We start from the raw sequence: 15,039 nt of genomic DNA on the forward strand, positions 1-15,039 counted from the left end.
CCAGATCCTGTTGCAATAGCATAGTGTCAGTAGTGTCCTTGACAACCCTGCCAACCATCGTATCGTCTGCAAATTTGGACATTATGCTTGATATACCATCATCAATATCATTTATAAATGCAGAAAACAATAATGGACCCAATACTGAACCCTGAGGGACTCCACTAATAACATTAGTCCACGATGAGCAGTGTCCACTGATTACCACTCTCTGTCTTCTACCCCTCAACCACCCCTTTATCCATAGCAGCAATTTTCTTCCAATGCCACACTGCTCCAATTTGTGCAGCAGTCTTCCATGTGCAACAGTATCAAAAGCCTTTCTAAGAGCCAAGTATATAATATCAACGTTATTCCCTGCATCCAGTTCTTTTGTGACTACATCATAGTATCCAATCAAATTGGTCAGGCAAGACTTCCCCTTAACAAAACCATGCTGTGTCTGAGCTATAACTGAAGTCTTGTCTAGATGATCCTGCAGTGCTTCTTTAACCAGTGCCTCCATTAATTTTCCGGGAACAGAAGTTAAACTAACAGGTCTATAATTACTTGTGTCGGCCTTTGATCCTCCTTTGTGAATTGTTGTCACATTTGCACATCTCCAGTCCATGGGTACTTCCCCTGAGTCCAAGGAAGCTCTCATAATTATGCCTAAGGTTTTGCTTACTTTCTTTGCTGCCTCCTTTAATATAACTGGATAGGTCCCATCCACCGCAGGTGCCTTTCTTGTATTTATCTTCAACAATTTCTCCTCCACTTTACTCTCAGTTATTACAAGATTCTCTAGCTTACTGCCAGAGTTGAATATACCTCTGGCATTCCCCTCGCCGAATAACTCCTCATTAGTGAATGTCGATGCAAAATATTCAATTAGTTTGTTAGCTACCTGAGCAGGATCATCAACAGTTGACCCATCGATATCAAGTGGACCAATCTGATTCATCCCCTTCCTTCTAGAGTTTACATAAGTAAAGAACTCTTTGCTGTTTTTCTTTGCATCCCTTGCCAAAGATTTCTCGTAGTCTGCCTTCGCCTGCCTAACCTTCTTTGTAACTTGGTTACAGATCAACTTGTATCTATCATAGGCTTCTGTGTCGCAAGTTAATTTGTATGTATCCCAAGCATTTTTCTTCTCTGCCATATGTCTCATTAGTTCATCTGAAATACACTTAGGCCTAAACCTTCAACAATATTTCTTAGTTGGTATGTAAAGCCTAGTAGCTTCCAAGATAAGTTCTTTGAATGCTTCCCATTTTGAATTTGCTGTTGGTAACATCATCAGTTGGTCCCACTGTATAGAATTTAAATACTGTCTCAGACCATCGTAGTTGCCTTTACAAAAGCAATAACCATTCCCTTTACCCCTAATGGTAGTTACCTCTTTCAGTAAATCCCACTTCAGCACACTGTGATCACTGCCACCTAGTGGTTCATTTACCGGCAGATTCTTAATGCATGAAGAATCACTACTGATAATCAAATCAAGAGTATTACTCCCTCTAGTTGCCTCCCAAATATGCTTATGTAGAAAACAATCATCCGATAAATCCACAAAAGCCTTGCTAGTGTGTGAGTGACCAGCCCCCAAATTCCAGTCAATATCTGGGAAATTGAAATTTCCCCAATTATAAGACTCTTTGATTTACTGGCCCACTCTATTTCCCTGTACAATTTCTTATTATACTCATCAGAGTCATTAGGCCTATAGCACACTGCTACTCTCAATTTTGATCTCCCAATGCTTATGTCACACCAAACTGACTCGACACTGCTCTGTCCAGCAATGTCGACTGGCTTCACTTCCTTGAATTTCATGTATTTCTTAACTTTCTTAACAATATTTCTTAACTAATAGCATAACCCCTCCTCCCTTCCTATCCTGTCTATCCCTTCTGTAGACATTGTACTCCCCAAATTCCAGTTCTGCATTCTTTATATCTGTGTGACACGACGTCTCTGAAATCCCCACAATATCTGCTATGGCAGTTGAATGAATAAATGAGGAAGATGAAAAGTTGGTTCTGTGAGTTTGAAGTTGGACAGTAAATGAATGTTGACTGGTGGCTGCACATGTTCGGACTGTTTTGAAATAGAGAGAGCAGGAATTATAGAAGCCAATTCAAAAGAACAGTGCCCAAGTATCAGTAAAAGAGGCATGCATCAGAAACATTACGTCTATGAGACAGCGAGTGGAGAGACTCTATTAGAGATGAATCATTAAGTAACTTAACTGCCCTCTTCTGAATGGAATCAAGAACCTGAGAGAGGTTTTGGGGGCACCACCCCAGTTGTGGGAACAATATTTCATGGTAGGGCGGATTTGCAATTTGTACAGAGTGAACAGCTGACTGGAAGAAAAGTAACGACGAAAGCGAAAGAGAAAACCAAGTTTTTTAGGTGCAGAGGAAGCAATATTTGTAATGTGCTTGTGCAAAGAGAGATTAGAAGTCAGGGTAATCCCCAAAAGGGCACCTCCGTAGCCAGGTGGGCAGGAGCGGCAGTGCGTAGCATACGCTTCTTGATTAGACCGGGGTTCGAGCCCGTGATCACCAAATACGGAGGATACGGAAAGGTCAGGGAATGACCACCACATATCCTCGGAGCAATATGGCCTTAGTTGCTAATGCTCCTAAAAACCAAAAAACAACAAAAATCCCCAAAAGAGATGATAAGCATAGGAGCAGAAGAATCATTTTTGCGATATATAAGACAAGACTGAGTTTTAGAAAGATTGAAATCAACTAAGTTGTCTTTGCCCCACTGGAGAATTACCTGAAGAACCGCATTTAAGGAATTGGTAGCAGATTTTCGAGAAGTTGAAGCTGATTGAGCAGGGCAAATTTTCTCAAAATGGAAAGTTGAATGCAATGTGCTATCATCGGCAAAACTATGGATAGGATTTCCAGTCAATGGAAGAAGGTCATTAATATACAAGAGGAAAAGAGTGGGGGGAAAGAACTGAACCTTGGGGGACACCGGCATTAGTAGAGAAGTTAGAAGACAGAGAGCTATCTACCATCACCCTCTGTGAGCGAACAGAGAGAAAACTGGATAACCAATTACAAAAAACAGATCGCAAACCATAAGATGAAAGTTTGTTTAGAAGACCTTTAAGCCAAACACGATCGAAAGCCTTTGAGATATCAAGAGCAACACGCGTTTTACCGAACCTATCCATTGAATTAGTCCATAAATGGGTAACATAAGCTAGAATATCACCAGTGAATCGACAGTGGTGATATTCCGGAATCCATACTGGCGATCGTTGATCACATGGAAGGTTTCTAGGTAGTTTAAGAGTTGGCGGTTAATTTATTTCTCCATTACTTTAAAAAGAGTAGAAGTAATTGCAATGGGACGATAATTGGATGGGAGGGATTCGTCACCCTTTTTCGGAACTGGCTGGATATGAGCAAATTTCCAAGCAGAAGGGAAAACACCTTTGGAATAAGAAAGTGAAAAAAGGCTGAAAAGAACAGGAGTAAGTTCGGGAACACAGGTTTTGAGAACAAGTGGAGAAATACCATCACGACCTGGAGCTTTCTTAGCATCAAGAATTGTCAAAAATCCTTCTGACATCCTTTTGACAGAAGACCACAGGAGACATTGAATGGAGCGTGTTAGGAATGGTGGGAGGTGTTTTACCAAGATCATTAATGCATGAGCTCAAAGAAAAATGGGATGCTAGCAGGTCGGCTTTATCCTTGGCTGAAGTGACAACAGAACCATCTGGTTTTGACAGAGGCGGGAGCAGAGATGGGCAAAAGTTGCGGCCAATAGCTTTGGCAAGAGATCAGAATACTCGGCTACCATTAGGGCAAGAAACAAGTTTTTTACTCTTAGCCGGTTCAAACTGCAGTTTGGACTGATTAATACCTGCCTTACAATTGTTGCGAGCTTTGGTGTAGGCAGAAAATGAAACTGAAGAATTAGAAACAAGCCAATTACGATATGCAATGTTCTTCTCTTGAACAGCCTTAGCACATTTTTTGGAAAATCAAGGTTTAGATAAAGAACGAGATTTTAAAGTGGTGTGTGGGATAAAGGATTCCATTCCTGCAAGAATAATTTCACTGACACGATCTGAGCAAACGTTAACATCAGAAGTTTTGAAACAGTAATCTGACCAAGGAAAAGAAGAAAAGAAATCTCGCAAGTCATCCCATTTTGCATTCTTGTAATGCCAAACAACACTAGTTTGGGAATAGCCATGAGATAAAGGCTCCATTGGAGAAGAGACAATCACCAAGTTTTGATCTGAAGTGCCTAAAGGACCTCTCACTTCGACTGTGTACTTAGAAGGGTTGTTTGTGAGAAAAAGATTAAGCGTGTTGGCTGAATGATTAGGATTGTCTGGTATTCTTGTAGGTAAATGAACAATCTGTGCAAGGTCATTAGTAATTGCAAAAGCCTCAGCATCTCGACTAGATGGGTCGGTGTGACTAGAAAATGGAAGCCAGCTGGAGTTGGGAACTTTAAAATCACCAAGAAAATTACCTCACTGTTAGGAAAGTTTGACTGGAGAGAGTCAAGTTACAAAGAGAGGAAGTCAAAGAGCTCCAAGTGATTAGTGGAGTTGGGAGAATGGTAGAGACAACAGATGAATTTGACACAATGAGGTAGAGAGATTTTAAGCCAGAGAAGATTGAAGAGAGGAGATTCCAAATTACCAAGTCTCTGATAGGGAACATCAGAACGGCCATATGCACAAGTACAACCTTTGAGGCGAAAGAAATCATACAGGAAATAATTTAGGCATCTGAGATGAGCAGTAGTTGAATCAACCGATAACTGTGATTCTGTCAGAAAAAGTACATGGGGTTTGGAAGTGAAAATGGACATTGTTGAGATTAGAATTGAGACCACGTATATTTGTGAAATGAATGTGAAGTGTATGAAGAATGCTGTATGAAGTAATGAAATTTTTGGATACGGGGTACACATGGTAAGAATATACCCAGATCCTTGACGTAACGTGGCGTCGACAATGTCTCCCCCCCCCGCAAACACTACTCGGACTCCCTCCGGTCACTATCTGGCGGAGTAGAGGTAGCAAGATTATACACTAGCTGATCCGGGAGCCTTCTGTTGTTGTTTGGTTTTTAGGAGCATTAGCAACTAAGGCCATATTGTTCCGGTGGTCATTCCCTGACCTCTCCGCATCCTCCGTATTTGGTGGTGACGGGCTCGAACCCTGGTCTAATCAAGAAGCGTGTGCTATGCACTGCTGCTCCTTCCCACCTGGATACCGAGGCACCCGGAAGCCTCCTAGAGAGTTACTAATAGGTTCGATCGGGTGTACTAACTAGCGGCCGGCCTGCGAACACCGTTTTAGAGCTGTACCCTGGAAATATAAGGTTTATTGTTGTTTGTTTGTTTTTTTTTTAGGAGTATTAGCAACTAAGTCCATATGCGATGGTCATTCCCTGACCTTTCCGCATCCTCCGTATTTGGTGGTGACGGGTTCGAACCCCGGTCTAATCAAGAAGCGTGTTCTACGCACTGTTGCTCCTTCCCACCTGGCTACGGAGGCACCTCGAAATGTAAGGAATAATGGATCTTGTCACGATGTTCATGGTAACCCTCAAAAGGCATCAATCATACTGCATGATGGAAGAGATTGGGAAGGGTTAACCGGAACTTAGCTCTAGAGAGTAAACATGGGTTCCACCACTTCAAGCCTCCAATAAGCAAAGTGGTGGTATTGCACCGGTTGATGAGGGTCATCTACCACCTAGAACTGCCTGGTAACATAGAGGGGTGGCATTCCTCCATGTGGTGTGGGTGCCACACCTCGACCCCTGCTTACATTGGTTCACACCTCGGTGGTCACTAGCATGGAGGTTATACCAAGGATTACTAACAGTCCCACCATGGTGAAGGTGCAAGCAGAGGATTTGGGGCTATTACAGACCGTCCGGAATTCGCCGAAATTGGGTCCACTTGACTTGAGTGTCACCGAAATATCAGTTTCATCAGCATTTTAGACTCCCAGGTAGCAAGTACAGCTTGTGTGGCATATCTGAGAAAATGTCTGCGACAACCTCAAGGACTGTTGCAGTAGCACACTGCCATTATTATCATTAACAAACCTGCTAAGCTTTGTATCATCTGCAAACTTCGACACTAAGCCTGATATACTTTGGGAGGTAGTTATTTAATAAATTTAAGTGGAAGAATAAAATGAGATGGGGTAAGTTGGTTGTAAACCCAATGTCTCCAAGTGGTCTAATACAAAGTGCAGCTGCACATACAAAAGGAGTAGACCATTATTCGAGCCTGTGTGACTGCTAAACATGGTAACTGTCAAATGATTAATTGTAAACCCCTCTGACATAGTAATTGTATACGTGTATAAACAGAACATCAACACCAAAATAATTAAATGGATAAACTGTCATATTTAATTTCAGCAGGGTCATAATGATTTCTATCCAGAATGACATTTTGAAACTCCAGAATAATGCCAAAGAAAATTAAAAAACAGTAAATAAATACCTTGGAAATCAGGACCACTTAAACAATGCATATTTTGTATCAGCAGCAGTGTAGAGAGTAATCTCAGTACCCCCTATTTTTGGTCTTCAATTTCAAATTATAAAAATAACTATTCCAATATATTATATTAAACCATTAATTCATTGTTAATTTAAATTCGATTTATCTTTTGCATATAACTAGTATTTTGTTTTTGTTTTTTAATATAACACCCACTTTTAATATACTAATATTCGTTGATTATTACTGAATTTTCTTTTTAGGTTATTAAAATATGCTTAGATATTTTCTTTAAGCTTTCTCTTCATATTTTTCTCTCTTTATTTCATTACTTCTTATACATCTAGCATTCTATATGCTGAACATCTTATACATCTAGCATTCTATACACCCACTTCTTTATCTCTAATTATTACATTTTTATATATATATATATTCTGGGAAATTTTTGGTGCAATAGGTACCACCTGGCCTGTCTTCAAATTTTAACAATGTCAATCTTGTACGCAAGAAAATTGGAATTAACAGCTGATCAATACGAGTGAAATCTTGAATATTCTTTCAAAAAATTCTATAATCAATTTGCATCAGCTTAAAATTGATAAGAACATACAGAAAACAAGCAAACTGTTAATTCTCGTTCGGCGATTACTGATTATATAAAAGCATTAAAAAAAATACTTATTTACATTTTGTACGAAAAGAAGTATGCAAGTGATATGACAAATGGGAACTAACGACAGATTGCACTTAAGTTGCGTTTATACAACTTATAATCTGTTCTATGTTTAGTGTGTTTAAAAATATTAAGAATTCAGAATTTAAGAAAATTAAACTGCATTACTTAAACGGCTTCTTATAAGTCACGACAATGAGATTTACAGCTGTTAAACATAAAACGCCATTCCTCGAACAAGATAATTTCTTTGGGGTAGGCAACAGAAGTTGATTTGATAGCTAGTGTCAAAGGATGTGTGATTAATTGTAAACTAAATGCTTTATTAACAAAATTTATATATGCAGGTCTTACCAGTATCGCCAATAATGATGTATTTGAAGAGGTAGGCGTACGACATATTGAGCGTTTACTTCCTTTCTCGGCTTCACAACAATCAAAAAGGAATAACACATACAAATCGCACACCTGGCATACGAAACGTTCTCCAAATCCTGCTAGCGTAACATCTGGATAACAAATCATGGCGCCCTCTCATGGCATAAAAGCTAAAGACAAACTTTCATGGACTTATGGACGTTTGTGCCAATTTTATAAAAAAAAAAAAAAAAAAACATCATCAATACATCTTCCCAGAGCCGGAACTAGGGTAGGGCGAGCGGGGATTAAGCCCCGGGTGCAGAATTTTAAGGATCCATTCGATCACTGATATATTTTAAAATTGCTTCATTTTTTTATTTAATTACAGTCGGACCGGTATTTAACAAACTTCTTTATAGCAAATTTTTTGGATTCCTTTTGGTAATTACATTTAAAAGTTTCTGTAAAATGAAGAAAATTTCCATATAACGCACGGATTACGAGAGACGTAACTTTGTATGCTTTGTTTCCACCTCTGGCCTTTAGGCAACTTAAGAAATTAGAAAGCGCAAATTATTGGTTAAAGGTATTACCATTCCACAATGCAAGTGGAACGTAAAACATATGCAACCACCTATCCCACATACCGAGAAGAAATGCTAGTCAACTGCTTTCTATAGCCAATCAAAAGATTAAAGCGTATTCCCGACACGGATAGCTTCTAGTCAACTTTTGTTCTTTGTTTAAAATAAAAATTTTAAAAAATTATTAAAAGAAATACTGCATTATCGTACGCGCTACTTATGATTCCAGAATTTTTTGTGATTTTATGAGAGTGAAAAAAATCATAAATTCTGGACTTATAATCACTTACCGAAAAAAATGTCAGGTTTTACAAATTTCGAAAACAACAGAGAAAGCCCAATTACAAACTTCTATAAAGTGCGGTCCGTTTTCTGACTTCTGAGCTTTTTTGTTTGTCCTCCAGTGCTAAGACAATTTTTTTTTCAAATATCTGTTGATATTTCAAAATATCCTGGCCATGTCACCGTGATGAGTATTATTGTCTCTAGTACATGTTCTGTACTTATCAGCAATAAATAAAGAATTTATTTATATTTGAAAAATCATGTTTTATCAATTCTGCAGGATATAAAATCTGTAACCTCTTTACAACTTCTCCAATTCGTTCATGAGTATTGTCTAATAGAATCTTATCTAAGTATAGAAATAGCGCTATGAATTTTTCTTACCCTGCCTGTAACAGTAGCCTCTTGTGAAAGGTCCTTCAAAGCGAGAAAATTTCAATTAAAATAATAAATCTTCATTGCATATTTTTAGTTTATTTATAATTTTAAAAGTACTATATTTCGAAATATTTTGTTTCTATGATTTTATACTAGATATATAAACATAAACTATCTGCTTTTCTAATTTTTTTTTGTAGTTATATGTACAGTACTTTCGTTGTAGTGTTATATAGAAATAAATCCTCTGTAGATATAAACGAATATTTGTAAGTATCTTTTTCTTTGATATTTTTCTTTTGTCATATTCACTGTATTATTAAAATTATTTTATTAATAAATACTAGGGGGCTTCGCCCCCTGCTTGCTTTGCTCGCCAACCCACATGCACACTTTTCTACCTAATATGTAGAGTTAGGACGAAGTAAGTCAAATCTTTTCCACGTAAAACACACACCTATCGAAACGCACTGATTGATATCTAATCCAATACATAAAAGAAAATAGGAAGTGTAAGAAAAAACTATAAACAGTAAAATTGTGCGAATGTTGAATGAATGAAACTTATTATTAATTGCATGTTCTATCTTAGCCTCTTCACTGGACAGACTGATGGCTATGCAAGCCCTCAGAGGCCTCATGGTTATCCAAGCTGACACCATGCTGTAGCTTTTTCTAGCTGGCATTGTGTGGGATGCTAACACTGGGCAGTAGGGTAACCCCCAGGCCAGTGTGGGACAGACCTGCAAAAAAGCACGTTCCACCATAGGAATCTCTTTCCCTATGTTCTTTTATTCCTACCACCTGGAGTGGTTGAGTCTCCTTCTCCCAAACCCTTTCCCCACCATGAGTGGCCCCTACCCCCTTTTACGTGGTGGCTTACCCCACCACCCACTTTCAACTCGCACCCTCCAGACCAAGATGGGTATTCTGACCAGGGGTTCCCTTTTAAATCAGGCGAGTGCCTCAACTATTTCCCCCCCTCTGTTCTTTACTCCTTTTATCACACCCTTTTCTAATCTCCCTATTATCTCCTTTCCAATAAAAATTGTTTTCTTTTTTTGGGAGGAGAGGGGCTCTTCTTGGATGCTGCTTAGTCTACACCAGGATTTACCCCGCCAGAGCTTTCTTCTCTCCTAATGTGTCCTGGCCTGCCTCCCCCGGGGGGAAGTGATGGAAACTGGGGGTGTTAGTGGCTCTCCACAGGCCCCCAGGCTAAGTGACCAGAGGAACAACGCAAACCACAGTAATACTGCACAAAACACTCACACCCTGGCCTTATGCAGAGTGTTGTATTCTACGTAGAATAAAAACACGGAGTTGGCAGAAACCCCCAGTGCCACCAGACAAAAAACACTATGTCACTATGATCGATATTTAATCAGGAAATGACCTATATAATTATTTACTTGTGCATTTATACACTCACTAGTAAGAAGTATTCTCTTAGTTGGTGCATTTTTTTTTTTTTTTTTTTTTTGCTGGCTCTTGGGTGTGGGCACCCCAGGAGCAGGACTGCTGGCACCCACCAGTCTTGCACACTTTCTGGTGGGTGCGGGATCTAGGTGCAATATTCACCGCCAGAGAGAGTAGACCCAGGCTTAACTCCTCGTGCCAGGGATGGGCACCAGGTAGTAATTGCCCAATGGACTATCACCTGGTGGCAGAGTTGCCTGTTTCACTTTACAACACATTACACACTCGTGTACACACACTTACACTAACAGGCCATTATGAGAACATGGTATTATATGCTAAATTGGTGGAGATGGATGTATGTCCGGTGCCACCCTTCGACAGTTAAATACATATATACATGCAGTCTCACAAGAAATATAAAATCATCTCCTGGAGCCAACTGGGAGCTGTTCACCACCTCTCTCCAGCCAACAATCCTGGATCACCCTTCCGATATTCTCAGCCTGAATCCTGAGCAGCATCAAAAACTTGTCAGTGACATCATAACCCTCTCTTGTAATCAATCTATGCCCAAGAAAAAACCTCTTCCAAGTGCTGTACCAGTGGTCTCATGAACTCGAACGCCTACACTGGACTGTTCATAACAAGAGGAAAGCATTTCAGAGAGCTCGCACCTCTTGGCCAGCTACTGATGTGGAAGCCCTTTGTGAAGACTATAAGAGGACCCGGAACCAATACACTTCCATGATCAGGCAGTGAAAAAGAACTACATGGGAGCGGCTGGTTACTACCATTGGTAACTCGGACCCTTGGGGAGTGGTGTACCGAGTCACTACCAACAAACTGCCAAGAGGAAAAGTAGTCCATTCCACCATAACACCACGAGGAATCATGAAACGATATGGGAGCAATCCATGATGAATATCATGGATTGTTCCCATGACGATCATCTCATAACACAACAGCAGCAAATTTGTCTAGATAATAACAATTACCACATTGACTCTGTGGAGCCGACCGGGCTAGCCAGGTATGTAAAGTGCCTTCCTGGCAACCCAAAGGTCGCGGGTTCGATTCCAGCCTTGGGCTTGGATCACAGTAAAATGCAAAGACTTTGGGAGGTGCATTATGGCCATAGAAGCTGATGCGCCAACAACTAACTAACAAAAAAAAAAAAAAAAAGACTCTGTGGAGGTAGAATTTAACATTGAAGAACTGCAGCAAGCCCTTGGCAAAATGAAGGATAAAAAATCCCCAGGACTGGATCGCATTGAACTAGAAATACTAAAAAGGCTGCCCAGGTAAATCCACAATTTCTGCTTAACCTGTTCAATAAATGCCTAATCCAGGGATCCTTCCCATAAAGCTAGAAAATAGCTGAACTATAGTTAATACTCAAAAACCCATCGAAGCCTCCAGAACAGCCTAACTCATACCGGCCCATTGCCCTCTTGTCCACATTGAGCAAGCTACTTGAACGATTCCTCCATACCAGACACCTAACACACTACACAGAAGCTGGCCTACAATCCAATTCACAGTATGGATTTCGCCCAGGACGCTGCACAGAGGATGCTCGCTACCAAATAACTCAAGCTGCAGCCAACACTAATTACAAGTACTTCCTCCTCATAACCATTGACTTTTCCGGGGCCTTTGACATGCTCTGGTGGCCAAGCATTCTTCGCAGGCTAAGACTGGCATGCATACCAGCCAACTTATACAAATGTATACAACGTTACCTTTCCAACAGGAACATCACCATCTCCTCACCATACCAGAAGCTCACCAAATCTATCTACAGAGGCTGCCCACAGCCCTCGGTCCTCGGCCATTTCTTCTGGAACATCGTCCTTGATGAGTTACTTGGCCTGGATCTGGACCCTGTTACTGTCCAAGCATTCCCAGATGATATTACCATCTCCATCGCAGCGGACACCAGAGCAGCTCTCGAGGCCACTGGAAATCAAGCACTACAGATCTTACAGGACTGGTCGACTCTACACAAGCTCCGGATTTCTCCCCAGAAGACACAATCGATGCTTCTCAAAGGCACCCTACAAATATCAAGGCCCCCTCAGATCAAGGTACAAGGAAAAACCATCAAGCTGGTAACTTCCCTAAAACACCTGGGTATCATCCCGGATTCGAAGCTCTCCTTCTTCCCGCACCTCTCATACCTTCAAGAAAAAATCAGGAATTATGCAGCCGTAATCGTCCGAGTAAGCAGGTGTGACTAGGGTCAACCAGAGAACACTCAGACTGCTGTATAAAGCTATATTCCTCCCTGTTATTACATACGGATCCGGGATTTGATACCATAGAGCAGAGTTTCTCAATCTTTTTACTCTCGTGGCACATTTTCCAAAGAATAAAAATTTCGCGGCACACCTACGTAGTCATAGAAGAAGAAATTTCTAAATTAAATAAATAGAGCAAAAAATAATATTAATATATTTTTTTATTTATACTTATATTATATCTGTGTTATGGAAACAATTGGAAACAATTCTTACAACCAAAATAAAATATAAAAATAATTAAATAAATAATTACAAAAAGAAAATATGTATGCCTTCAACAAACCTTTAAATTATTCAAATATTTGATAGAGATCAAATGAATTTTTATTTATAGTCAATGTGAAATATGTGATTGAGGATGTTTTGTTATTTCTTCTATATCAGGTCTTATTTCAGACAGAGCAACTCGCGGGTCATCTTCGACATTTTCCAATCTTGATCGTTTTTTATTTTTCATGTTAGTGAGAGTTGAAAATCCTAACTAACATAAATACGACGTAGAAAATTGGGGTAAAATATTTATTGCTCTTTTAGATAACTTTGGTTATTCATCTCTGACTGAAATCCAAAAAGTATACAAATGAAATTCCGAATGGTTGATTTTTAATGTTCGATCGGATGAAAGGGAAATCAGTTCTTCCTCTTCTTCAAGACAAAGATTCCAGTTTGGTGTATCATTAATAAAAGGATTTCGAATCTAGTCATATTTTTCCGATTTAATAGATGGAAAATATGTTTTTATTGCCTTTAGAAGCAAATCCAAATGGTTTTTCACCACTGGTGCAAGAAAATTTCTCATCTGTTCAGAAATCTTAGGAAACATAGCTAAATTATTTTCATCAAGTTTATTCAACCACAAGCATAATTTTTTTATCAAAAGCAATTAACTTATCTGTTGTTAATTACTTTTGCAATTAACAACAGATAAGTTAATTGCAATTAACTTATCTGTTGATGTTAAGATATTTTCGTTTCGCCCTTGTAAACTAGTATTTAAAATATTAAGATGTGAAAATATATGTTCTATGTAAGCCAGTTTTGCACACCATAATTCATTGTTAAAACTATCATAAAATTTTTGTATTTTCATACGATTCTTTTGTTTTCCTGCGGTACTTATTTCATTTATAAAAAAAAATGTACAAAGTTCTGCTCGCAATTCAAATACACGGGCTAAAACTTTTCCTCTAGAAAGCCAACGAATATCATTATGTAGTAATAAACAATTGTAGTTAGATTCCATGCTGTCGCATAATTCTTTGAAAATTCGTGATTTTAAAGGTCTGCTTTTAATATAGTTAACAATTTTTATTACGTCATCCAGTATAATGCTTAATTCTTTGGGGAGAATTTTGACTACTAAGGCTTCTCGATGAATAATGCAATGTGTAGAAATAAGATTTGAATTTTTTTGTTTTGCAAACGCCAAAAAACCTTTTTCAGGTCCGATCATTGATGCGGCACCATCTGTACAAATGCCTGTACAAAAATTCCACGATAACTTTGTCTTTTCAAAAAAGTTATCTACACAATTAAATATTTCCGTTCCTGTCGTTCTTCCTGGCAATTCTTGACAAAATAAAAATTGGTTCATAATTAAATCTCCGTTAATGAATCTAACAAATCCCATTAATTGGGCTTTCCCGCTGATATCTGTTGACTCATCTATTTGCGGAGCAAAAATTTGACCTTCAAGTTTTTGTTGAACATTTTCTTCTATATTTTCCGAAATATCGATTATTCTTCGATTTATAGTATCGTTGGAAAGAGGAATTTTATTTATTTCAGCTTCCGCATCTTTGCTGAACATACATTTCACTATTATACGACAAGCAGGACCGATCAACGTTTCTCCAATCGAATCAGGGTTCCCTTTTTGTGCAATAAGTTGCGCTACTTCATGGGAGGCAATTTGTGCTTTGTCCGACACTTTTATTGTGTTTTCCAATTTTTGTATTTGTTTGGCACTATTTGTCATTAATCGTACAAAATACCTTTTGTCTTTAGACATCAAATTTTGATGAACTTTTCCCATATGGTGTTTTAGCTTGCTAGGAACCATTGCACTGTTTCCTTTTTTATGTCCACATACAACACATAAAGGTAATGGAAAATTTATGTCCCCTGTCCACGTGAAACCAAAATTTAAGTAATCTTTATTATATTTTCTTGTACTAATTTTCGATCTTTTTGGCTCAGATTCATCGGCGCTGGTATTGTTCATATTAGCATTAGCATTAGCATTAGTAGAGGCATTTGATGCAAGAAAGCAAGCTTATGCAATATCAGCCAAAAAAAAATAAATAAATAATAAATAAATAAATAATAATAAATAAAATATAACCACTTCCAATTCACCCCTCTGTTCGTTCGAAATACCTGTCCAGCTAAGCCTTAAACTTATTTAGGCTATCAACTTCCACGACAAGGAATAGAAGTCTATTCCACCAACCAACCACCCGCTGGCTACAGGAAAATCCTACATCTGTCTTTCCTCAATTTGAATTTATGCCCTCTCAGGTGATTATTCTGAGCG

The 15,039-nt window shown here is 38.8% G+C and overlaps 2 protein-coding genes across 2 annotated transcripts in view; both read right to left on the reverse strand.

Annotated features, from left to right (window-relative positions):
- Rab2 (RAS oncogene family member Rab2) overlaps positions 1 to 7,676 on the reverse strand; it is a 232,443-nt gene extending 224,767 nt beyond the window's left edge. Inside the window, exon 1 of the mRNA XM_090377489.1 lies at positions 7,529 to 7,676. Within this exon, the coding sequence (XP_090233615.1) occupies positions 7,529 to 7,574 (46 nt within the window). The 5' untranslated portion in view covers positions 7,575 to 7,676. The remainder of the gene's footprint in view (positions 1 to 7,528) is intronic.
- Positions 7,677 to 12,837: 5,161 nt separating this feature from the next.
- On the reverse strand, positions 12,838 to 14,727 carry LOC150082421 (zinc finger BED domain-containing protein 5-like). The gene is made up of 2 exons (XM_090377721.1): positions 13,938 to 14,727; positions 12,838 to 12,980 (listed from the first exon to the last, which is right to left on the reverse strand). The coding sequence occupies exons 1-2, from the start codon at positions 14,725 to 14,727 to the stop codon at positions 12,838 to 12,840; spliced, it is 933 nt and encodes a 310-aa protein (XP_090233847.1).
- Between the last annotated feature and the right edge of the window lie 312 nt (positions 14,728 to 15,039).

This window comes from Mastigoproctus giganteus, chromosome 7 (assembly GCF_048544385.1).
Source record: "Mastigoproctus giganteus isolate SK-2022 chromosome 7, ASM4854438v1, whole genome shotgun sequence".
Lineage (NCBI taxonomy): Eukaryota > Metazoa > Arthropoda > Arachnida > Uropygi > Thelyphonidae > Mastigoproctus > Mastigoproctus giganteus.

Excerpts from the sequence above, each read along its gene's own strand:
- LOC150082421 (XM_090377721.1), bottom strand. The coding sequence starts at position 14,727 with ATGAACAATACCAGCGCCGATGAATCTGAGCCAAAAAGATCGAAAATT. Across the intron at positions 12,981-13,937 it reads AATGATCGGACCTGAAAAAG|GATTTTCAACTCTCACTAAC; the intron begins GTTTTTTGGCGT and ends TATGTTAGTTAG.